This window comes from Protopterus annectens, chromosome 2.part0 (genome assembly GCF_019279795.1).
Source record: "Protopterus annectens isolate FY-2018-M chromosome 2.part0, PAN1.0, whole genome shotgun sequence".
Taxonomy (NCBI): Eukaryota; Metazoa; Chordata; order Ceratodontiformes; family Protopteridae; genus Protopterus; species Protopterus annectens.
Genome location: NC_056728.1, coordinates 1406377912 through 1406389403, shown reverse-complemented (window position 1 = coordinate 1406389403; position 11492 = coordinate 1406377912). Strand labels below are relative to the sequence as shown.

Genomic DNA, 11492 nt, shown 5'->3' with positions numbered 1-11492 from the left:
ACTAGATCCCTCTGTAAACGTGTAAAATGAGTTAAATAGTTCAGGGAACGCATGGAAAAAGCCGCTGAACTGAAAATGCGCTTCCCGTATCTGTCCATGGTCCTAGAATCTTTGTTAGGCGGATGGACAGATGAGGAAGACTCCGACATCTCCTTTTTCGTGGCCGCTGCCACCACCATGGCATCTACTGGAACTCCTTTGGTGAGGTAAGCTTTGTCCTGTGGTGCCGTGATGTACTTATTCGGCTTCCTAGGGACTGGTTCCACCGTGTCAGGAGTCTCCCACGCCCTTCGAGCAATTAATTCCATTAACTCATCAAAGGGAGGAGTGACCCAGGAGGAGGAAGGACGGGCACCAAATGCCTTCAGCAAAACTGACTCATCCTCAGAAGGGGGGAGGGCTTGCCAGTCACCTCTCTGTTTTAGGATCTCCAAGATGTCAGAAAAAGAGACATCCTCTGTAGGTGACTTAGGGACCCTTCTGACTCATCTAAATCAGTATCAGATGTCAAGGATTCTTGTGGAGAATCCAAGTGTCTCCTCTTACACAGTCTTTTCCTAGGAACTTCTTCGTGGGGAGCATCCGAAGAAGCCTCCGAGGAAGAGGGGCACCCTCCAGGGGTGGCTGAGACACTGGTGCCCGACGCTTGACGTGGCCGTGGGTGCAGAGGAGGATAACGGTCCTTTGTGGGGAGGAGAAGCTGTACCTGCTGATGTGGTTGTCTGGGTAGACAACACCTTCCTCATGAGGTCGAAGGCCCCCGGGTCCCGAGTCGAGGTATCCCCCGGTTCCGAAGAAATGGGAAGAATCTCAGAAACAGGAGCCGAAGGCACCAACCCCGAGGACGGAACCGAATCGATCCGTGCGAGGCCCGAGGGAGTCGAACCGAAACATCGGTCCGACTCGGTCCCGGAACCAAGGACGGATCTTCGGCCCCGAGACTCCGGTACCGGATCGGATGGAGTCGAGGTAAACGGTGCCGACCGAGAAAAGGACGGTTCTGGCACCGAGGGCTCCACAATCATCAGTTCAGCTTCTTCCGGCTCCGAAGACTGGACAGGTCTCGGAGGAGGAACAGATGGAGATAGTGGCAGGCCTTCAAGTCTCGACATCAACTGAGAGGAGACCGAGATAAGCTTGGACAAGGCCGTATGCTCCATCAGTTTCTGCACCACACGGTCCACGTCGGTGTCGGAAAGGGGCCTAGTAGAACGAGTCGAAGGGATCGAAGACGGAGCCGACCTCAACAGAGTCGCTGGAGGGAGCTCTGTCACCGGTTCCAAGACTCGAGGCTTGGAAACTGCCAACAGTTGAACACTCGGCCCCGAAGTCTGTGGAACCGGTGATCTAACTAGACCCGAAGAGCTCGGAGCCGATGACTTTGGCTCCGACGCCTTCGACCCCTTCGAAGACTTGGATGCCTGGTCTGAAGCATCCAGAGCCTCCTGGAAAGAGGATTTCAACAATCCTCTATCCATCAGTTTCCTGCGCCTATCTGTCATGACCCTCCCACTAAAAGAGTGACAAATAGAGCAGTCCTCTTGTAAGTGGAGAGGGCCAAGACAGTAGACACAGGAACTGTGGTTGTCTGTGACCGACATCTTTTGGCCACACTGACGTTTGAAGCCAGATTTTATTTTCTCAGACATACTGACAAATGAAAGAGACAGTCCAGTCCAGTAAAGGTCAAATCCAGTAACAGTGTCAAATCCGGTAATAAAAAGTCCGTTTGATAATAGCTTAAAAAGCAAGACTACAACAAGTTTCTAGTCAAAAGTGTCATCCGTGATAAACTGCTAAAAAGCAAGACTACAACAAGTTTCTAGTCACAAGTGTCCAAGTAGGGGTGGTAGGCCCCGAAAAACTCTATACCCGAAAGTTAAACTAAGTTAAACTTATTCTAAGGTACCGAGAATTCCTAATCCACTCACACACCTAACTCTTATACTTTAAGTAACTAGATTGAAAGAAAATTTTTGAAATTTAAACAGAATAGATAAAAATCTTATCTGTAAAGCCTCGAGCTAGTCTCCAGCGATGCGTATGCAGCAGCGGCAAACTAGATCTGAGGTAAAGGCAGAGGGGGATTGTGGGTATTGGATGTCCTCGAGCTTCTTCTCGATGCAGAGCTTGCAGTCGGCCGGCACGGAGCAGAGGATCGGCTCCGAACCCATGTGTAAGAACAAAGGCGAGATTGAACACTCTCACATTATTGGTTGTGTGTTGGCTTATGGGCTTAGAAGTAGAGCTGTATTTTGTGGATTTGGGTGTTGTTCGCAAAGACTGCATTTGGGGCTGCTTAGGGCATTTATATTCTTTGTCTAGCAAGGTTACATTTAAGTGCTTCAACATGTGTGTGTGTCTGCAGTGAGTACCACTGACAACCTGTTTAACTTCAGGAATGCTTTTATGCAAGAGCTTTGCCTCCAGTGACTGTGTAAATCTCTCTCACCTTCTCAGTTTGAGAATTAACTGGGTATTAGTAAACATGAGAATTTCTACACTGCCTCAGGATGCTGATATCCACCAAGCTGGTAACAGAGATAGTGGCAGAGTTTGTATCCATGGCAACAGACCCTTTCTATTCATTAGACAGTTCCAGTGCAAATATAGAGAAGACCGGAGCATCTGGTTATTGGTGAAATTTCAAGGCAGCAATTACAGGAAAAAGTCACACTTTTGTGGAAACTAGTAAAGTACACCATGATGATTTACAAATGAAATATTTACGGAGATATTCTGTATTTAGGTTAGACAATAGCTAAACAAGCAGTACTTACTGAAAATAATTAGCTTTGTGAAGAATGAAGCATAGTGGGGATTCACCTAATTGTTGACTACTTGGCTACTGCTAGTGCTGGTGTAACCACAGCTTTATACTGCTGGGATGTGACTGTATTACATGATTGAAGTTTCAAAACTTTGAATCTGGTATGGTCGACACCATATAATCGAAGTCTTGAAACATCGAAAATGTAATAAAACATAACCTATAAAAACAAACCATTTAAACGCTCTAAGCAGAGGGGCAAGCCCCCTGCACTCTCCACACCCCCCGCTACTTAAATATACCAACTCTAAGATCACACTACAGTGCAGAAAAGGGAAATCTTCCATTTCCGCACTGTACGGAGATCTCCGTTAAAAGATTCAAAGTTTCAAGACTTCGATCATATGGTGTCGACTATATCAGATTCAAAGTTTTGAAACTTCGATCTTCTGATATAGACCTACTGGGATATAATGCCCATTTGTTTCTTCTTTCACCAGAAGCAAAATAGTAGCTCAAATCCTAAGATGAGAAGCATGCCACAGGCTTTTTCGTGATCTACAGTCTTCTCCCAGATGATGCAGAGATCTGTAGGATTGCTGGTGCTTTTTCCTGTAAGATATGCTGAACAGCAACTAGACCAATTAGGAAGGTCCCACACAAACGCTTACTGCCCAATCAGAGACAGTCAGGAAACACCTTCTGCTTCTTTTCTCACCAGGAACAAAACAGTAGCACAAATCTAAAGTTGGCATCTCTATGAAGCAGTTTTCAGCAGACTCCAGGATATAATGTTCTCTCGTGTTCCCTCATCTCACCAGGTGAGAAACAGAAGCACTAATCCCAAGATGACTATTGGGAGGCAGAATATGGGCTCTCCAATGATTGCTGCTCTTGGAACAGATATTGCAGATTTTAAAGGCAAGATGGAAAATGGAAAAATTGGTTAATATCCTAACAGTTGCAGTGTTAGATGTCAAAGGGGGTAATTCAAGCTTTAATAGTACAAGGAGAGAACCACTAATTTTAAAAGAGCAAGACAGACTGGATGGGGGCAGACACTTAGTATTTTGGCTCTATGGAATACAGTGGGAGGAGGACAATAAATTTATAGCTGAAGGGGTAGTGACTTCATAAAATTATAGTTTTTGTGCATACTGACAAAAGCTAGTTAAAGAGGAGAGGGAAGGAATTATGTGGTCAAGTTAACATAGTGGGCAACCAGAGAAACAATGAGTTTAAAAACACACCAGCATGAGGGTGGGAAAAATTTACATTTCTGTGTGACCAGTGATACAGCTCTGGTTGCTTTCCTAGTTTAAATATGCAATAGAGAACATAATACAATTAAAAAACTGTAATGAAAAGACACCACAATATACAAAATAGAAAAAAGCAATACATATTACAAGAAAGTAATACAAGGAAAAACAAACCTTTCCCTCACAACAGCCTATGGCAGAGTGAGTGAACTTTTCTGCTAAGGCCTTGAAATGTTTTGTTATACCCCTTAAATAAAAGATTCAGTTCCTAGTTCCTCCCTCTATTCACAGGTAACTGTGCTATTCAGAACAGCAACAGCTCCGGTTGCTTTTCTAGTTTAAATATCCAAGGGAAAATTGAATACAACTTCAATGGTTGATAAAAAATATTCCTGATTCACCTATAAAATTAAAAGGAGCAAAAAAAAAAAAAAAACCATTTTCACTGCATTTGACTATCCATATTCATGAACAAGAGCTTCCAGTTTTGCACTGTTGCCATGACAGAACCTTTTTTTAATCCATTCTCCTAAATACGTCATCTTATCAAGTCCCTATAAATATGGGTATGGCTGAACCAATTCATGTGTGAGTACATAATTTATGGCTATAGCCTTTGTTTTATCTTCATTAATTTTTATAGCTTATGAAGATATTAAATTGTTTCACAACAATGAGATGCCATTTTCTGGACTTATCAGGTTCAAGATAATGTCATCTGCAAATAAAGACAACTTTTCCTGATTACCATACCAATTATATCCATGAATTCCTGAGCCCCTTATTTTCTTTGCCAATGTTTCTAAATATAAAGTAAACCACAAAGGAGAAAGAGGATACCCTTGCCTGGTTCCTCTATTCAACACAACTTATCAAAGAGGAACCTCCCACTTGAATTCTTTTGTCTCCACTCCTTCATATATACTCCTAACTAACCATATTATTGTATCAGGGAATTCAAATACTTCCATTGCCCTACTCAAAATGCCAGCTTACTCTGTGGAATGCTTCTCTGCATCAAGAACCACCAATAGCTTTATATGCTTACAGTGTCCTTCCTTATCACTAACACAGTATTCCTTACTAAAGAAATATCCTGCCAAGGACAGATGAACATCTGGCCAACATACCAAAGCCATAGGCTCTGAATTCCCCCACCCTGACGTTCAGCCACTACTTAAGAAAATGTCTTAAAAGGCAAGTATTGAGATCTCCAAACATCTCTGCAATAGCTGCAAAGGACGTGGCTAAGCCCTGGGTCTATTTTGATGGAAGAACTTACACCAGAGGGACCCAGAAAAACAAGCATGTGGTTTGAGGAACAAGCTGTGACCCCTGTAGACTAATGGCTGAGGCACAGACTGAGCTCCCAGTGCAAGCAATGGCTCTTTAATTTGCTTTTATAGGTTCATAGGTTTATACTAGGCTATCTGCCCTAAGGCATTTATAAGCCTAGCCCAAATTTTTGTGGCTTACGCCACCCCTTATATGAAAAAATACTGTGCCCATTAGTTTGTTGTGCCTCTGTCCAGCAGTGACAGAGATGATTCCCAGGGTAAACCTACGATCTCCCATCCACAGGTCAAGATTTCTCTTGAACAGAGTCAGCGAGGTGCTCTGCCTCGCATGGACCGGGATTTTATTCCACAGCATAGGGAGTCTCTGAGTGATAAATCTATCCCTCCAGCACGTCCTATTTATGTCCATGCTAAGGTTTAAGTCGCTTGCTCTAGTGGTTTTGGTGGATTTGTTTTTTTTTGAGGTGGAGCATGTCCATGTTTTGTGTTTTAGGTGCAGAGGGTGGAGGAACCGTAGGACCAGTAAGGATATCCCTGTTCCTAGAGAGAGAGAGAAGGAGGGGGGGGGAGGTCCGTTTGTCAGAAAGTGCTTCTGGAAAGGGTTGGTTTGAAGGTAAGTTGTCATTCTAGTGTTCACAAACAGTATATATATTTACATTTCCCTACACAGTCCCCAAATATCACGAAAGTAAATGCACAAGCAGTACACTTTAGTCTCCCACAATTCAGAAGTCCCTTTTCACACACATTCTCAATGAATTAAAGCAAAAGTGAAGCTCACAGATGCTCAAATAAGAGTGGCAAGAAAGTACTGAAGAAATGGCAGTGTGTGTACATGACAGGTAGGGACTTTTGGAGACTGGCTGGATAAGTTATATCCTAGGCAGGATATAATCCAAACAGCTACATGCTACTGCAGTAGTGACAATGATGAACACTGTCAACCTTCTACTTGCCCTCTCCGGTCCTGCAGTAACTTCTACCTGCTTACAGAACTTGCTGTAATTTATTTCCAAATGTATGCTACTTACCAACCATAACTTAGGTGTCTGGGTAGTAAATTTTTTGTCCCTAAAACATATTTAGGAGATATACAGAGTTGTTACTCTTATATTTTAATGTGCACTGGATAACAGAATGATCACCATCTCCAAGGAAAGTAAACAGAAGAGCACTTTGTCAAAAACATGCATATTTAAACACACCAGTTTAAGTCACCTACTATTATCAACATATCGTTAACTGTGTATGAAAAATTTGCTAACTGTAACATGTCATGTCCTAAGTGAAAAAAAAATCAAAGTGATGATTAATACTAATCTTTACAGTTGGGCAATCAATTTTACTTTGGGATTTGTAAAGAAATGTATAACACTTGATGTAATGCATCCAATCCCTTCAGGCTTAATCTGGCTAAATTATTACTCCTGCATCAGAGCCTAATTATAAAATCTCATTACCCCAATGATCAATTTTAGTACTTATGCTACTGGCATTAGTAATATACAAAACTGATGAGACTCAAGTAAGGAAAGACTCTTGTTTCTATCTCTTTCTGAAAAAAAGGTATCAGTGGAGTTCTGCGGTTACTATAAAAAATAAAGGAATGAAATAAGTCTTGAGAGTCCCCAACTGGGGTTAAATGGAAGCAGCCCTTTATTAATACATAACTTGTTAGCATTAATGCTGTTGCACAAAACACAATTTATTTTAAGTGTGGTGTAAAATGTCAACAGTTGAACTCAATTTTCTTAAAATAGTTTATTCAGTGCATTAGTTTAAAACAAAGTGTATAATTTTAATGAACTCATGATGGGGCTTCACATGACAAGCATTTGCAGGAACCATTAAGTTTAAGATAAAATACATTGAAAACAGTATAGCACATCTTTACAAATGTTTCATCACATCTACTTCAAATAAATCTGATGTAAGGAGGTGGCGGCTTGGCTATTTCTTCTTCTTCTCCAGACAATTCATGGTTCACAAATGGCACTGGAGCATTAACAGTTTTTTCATCTTCACCTGTTTAGCACAAAAATGCAAGTCAATCTGGCTGTTGGTGCAACTTTGGATAATTACACTTCTAATGAAAGAAAAACTACAACAACCTACCTTGGAAGGTAGACACTAATTCTATGGACTGTGAATGTTGCTCTTCAGTGGGTACCAAGGATGCCTGCAAATAAAACACTTATCAAGGTAAATAAAACAGTGATTTACCAAGTAACACTAAACATGTATGAAAAATATGGTAAAAGACACCAAATCTACTGTGAATTAAGAGGAAATGCTCCAGAAACTACACAAGAAATTAATTTAGCATCTTTAGAACCTTAAACTAGGAATAATCAATTTTGCAATACATTCTGAACGATGGTCCTCAAAAAATAGTGTTAGGTTATTTTTTTATAAACTTTAGACTGATTCACCCAAAAGCATAGCATGTTCTTAAATTAACTTCTCATCAGCAACTATGGAAAGATGCACTCCTTCCTGTCAAAAATTAAGTTATAAAAAGCATGCCTTAAACGCAAACATCTTGTGCTCAGTAAATTTTACTAAAATATGTCTAAATAACAATGCTATTAGCAGAAAGTCCTTTATACTACCAAAATATTAGCGTTAACATTTTTTCTTTAAATGTTGATAAAAACTTTCGTATCTTGGAAAAGGCACAACGGAGACGATCAAAAGCAATATCAGATATAGTAATGCTCACTGTAGATGAAGTTATGAAAATTAAAAAAAAAAAAAAAGACAAAAGCAGTAAAACTGCCAATGCCAAGGGGCATCACACTCATGGAATACCAAAAAAGCCAAGGTAAGCTGAACTTACTGACCCTGCTTAATCTGGGGCAAAGCTCCTCCTATCACCAAGTAAAGGCAGTGGCCTCTCATCTCTCACATTTACTCTAATTCTGAGGTCACCACTGCCACTAAGCCAATGGCATGGAGGTTCTCAGTGTAATGGGGTTTTTATGTTTTGGCCAACTAGTGAATTCTGTTCTTCAAATTGTTGGCATCACACAATGCACACATCATACTGTGCTTTGACAAAATAAATTAATGTCATCATCAGCATTTGCTCAGCCAGACTATCTTTCTTGTAACAATAACCAATTCATTTTTGGATACATACATATATTGAAAATGAAGACACTCCGTGCAACAGCAATTAATAGCTCTCTCTCAAGCTAAACAAGTACAAATGACTTTCTCAGCAGCATCACAGTTTTGAGTTATATGTACTAGTCTAAGTCAGTTCATTTTGGTAACATTATTGTAAATGAGAAAATACTGCATATTTTCATAATGATTAACAGTATCTTCAGTGTGGTACATTCTGTGGATGGAGTACTTTTGTCCCAGCATGCCATTTCATAATGTACTTCTCAGTCTGTTAGTCTGTAAAGAATATATACCTAACAAGTGACAAACAATGATAAATATCTACAATGCTGTTTATTGCATACAATGTCAAAGACATCCGCCATTCATAACAGCATCATTGGTACTCACACAAAAGGTAGCATACTTGCAACTGAAGATCTATCCCTACACAAGATACCTGGATTCATATTTCAGTACTGATGCTGTACTGCAGCACAAGGCAGTATGATAGCGTTGCAACTGCCTTGTGCTTGCAACTTTGGATGAAATGTTAAAAGATGACCCATATGCCTCAAGATGGTGGTAGCTCAAGTGGATGTAAAAGATCTCATAGCACTTATCACAAAAAGGGAACCTTTGCTAGAGTATTCCACAGTTACTTTCACACACCATTCCAGCAAAGCAGTCTGTTTTTTTAAAGATAAAGATTCCTCCTTTCTCAACACTTGTTCAGTTCTTAACTCTTCAGTAATGATCCATAATTTGTTTTACAACAGCCATATACAAACTAAAATCACTATCATATCGGTTACTTAGCCTATTTAATTTTTCACTATACACAAATACATGGATATCAGGAAACCATCACAGCATGTTTTGTTGAAAAAGAATAGGTGAACTGTTTTAGTCCTGCATTTAATAAAAAAGTTCATAGTGTATTTAGGGACATTATGGAACTGTGGAGGGTAAGGAATTTTCTTTTTATCCTAAAGCTGAGCAATATTAGCATATTTAGAGATGCTGGGGGGTGCTTGCCTCCATGCAAAATTGCCCCCCCCCTTTTTGCAAACATCAAGTTAATAATTTGCTTGTAGTAATTTAAACAGGATTCTTTCTTTAGTCATAGATCTCAAATAGAATACTGCTTACATTAAAATAATCTAAGCTTTGTATGCCAAGTCTGGGTTTTATTAAAAAAAAATATAACCTCAGGTGCTATTTGGGAAAAACCACAATGCCCAATAGTACAATGACGACAAATATAAACCAGAGACATAAGGCTGAATGGAGCAACATCTCATTAGTGCTTCATTAGGTCTCTGACACGAAATACTGCACAGTTACAGGTAACCATGCTAGTGTTCCCCTACCAGTCCAAGCAACACAGTTGCACAATACCAACAAGAATGAAAATGTTCAGATATGCACACAGCCCCCACCAATATATATGTAATTATGTCCCTAGCACACAACAGCTGCACCTGGGCTCACCCCTTCTCAGTAGTAAGCTGCTGCAGTGCTAGCAGCCCAACTTCTGCCATAAGAATGGATGGGTGTACACCATCAACACACGACATTCATCTTTGCTCTATACTCCCCAAAGATAGCAGCACAGTTATTCTTTGAACTGCTCCAAAGCTTTATCCTGATCCTAGTGAAACAATCTGGGGAAGCACACATGGCTAATTAGCATTAGCCACTTCCCTGGACTACTGCATATCCATGCAGCCTTTGCCAGTGATACCATGTAGGATTCCAGATCAAAGTCGTTCTACCACTGTTATATTACAGAGGTATCTAAATCCTTCTGGCATAACACACTCAGCAATCCTGCTAAAAATGGGATTGCACAGTGCACTGCATGTTTCTGAATCCTGGTCTTAAGACTTTTCCCTGGTCTTTTTTTGCCGACTTAATTCTTTTACAGAGTAAGAAGACATGTTCTGTACTTCCAGTCTTTTAAGTCCCTGCTCATCGCATTTCTTTTCATTCAATACTTGATATTTTGAATCCTTTTCTATTGCTAGTTTCTGATGTGCATGCAGTCACGCAAAGCCCCACAACAAACTTTTTTTGTATGCTATTCATCCTTTTTAATTGTCAATCACATGGCGAGACAAACTTGACCGCGTGTGACATTTGTGATGCATTCTGTTATCAGCAAAACACTGAGAAGGTTGAACATGAGAATTAGGAAACAAAAATGCATTATACAGGCAGCATTATATGAATTAGTTTCAAGTTGTTTGTTTACTTTGTGTTGGATAACATGATGCATTTAAGAGTGACTGATGTAACTGCTTTATTAGAATGCAGAGAATCAACAATGGTAAAACTGAACGGTAATGCATCTCCAAGTATGAATGACACTGTTTCCATCAGAAGTGCCTTAAACGTATAAAAAAATCTGAAACAGTATAATGTATATACATTTTAAAGTATTTACTATTCACATATTCAGATATTTTGAATTTTGATTTGACTGAACTTTCCAATGTTTTTTTCTGTTATTTGAATGGTAGGCACAATAAAGTGTTATGTGCCTGTCAAGTATTTAAATGGTTAAACTGTGACATAATGATTGCTCTGACAATGTTATTTGTTCTAGTGATCCATTAAGTAGTGTTGGTTTTAGTTTGTATTTTTCCATACACTTGCCTAGAATCTTATTCATTTGGTGTACTGATCTTAATTTTTTCTGTACTAACTGGGTAGTATGAGCTCACGGGTTTTCACTGTATACTAAACATACACAATCCCTGACAAACTGTGTAACAGTATTAGTGCATTAAACAAACATTTGGACAAGTTACTAACTTGAGGGCAAACAATGAAGTTACTGACATCATGAATGAAAACAGTGTCAAAAGTTGCCAGTTAATGTGTGGAAGCAGCAAATTATGCTCAAACTTGACCAGCATATGCTCACACTGTGAATGCTGTAAAGAATGTAGACTTGTCAATGATACTAGTACCACTTTTAAAGCAGTGGGGTTTGAAAATTACCAGCAACAGTAATATAAACAATGACAAAATAGTGGTAAAAGC

At 39.9% G+C, this 11492-nt stretch overlaps 1 protein-coding gene across 1 annotated transcript in view; it reads right to left on the bottom strand.

The window, feature by feature from the left end:
• Positions 1-6948: 6948 nt before the first annotated feature.
• Positions 6949-11492, bottom strand: part of LOC122793510 — a 1396143-nt gene continuing 1391599 nt past the window's right edge. Inside the window, exons 5-6 of the mRNA XM_044061631.1 lie at positions 7446-7509; positions 6949-7355 (exon numbers count right to left, since the gene is read on the bottom strand). Coding sequence (XP_043917566.1) covers positions 7246-7355; positions 7446-7509 — 174 coding nt within the window. The 3' untranslated portion in view covers positions 6949-7245. The remainder of the gene's footprint in view (positions 7356-7445; positions 7510-11492) is intronic.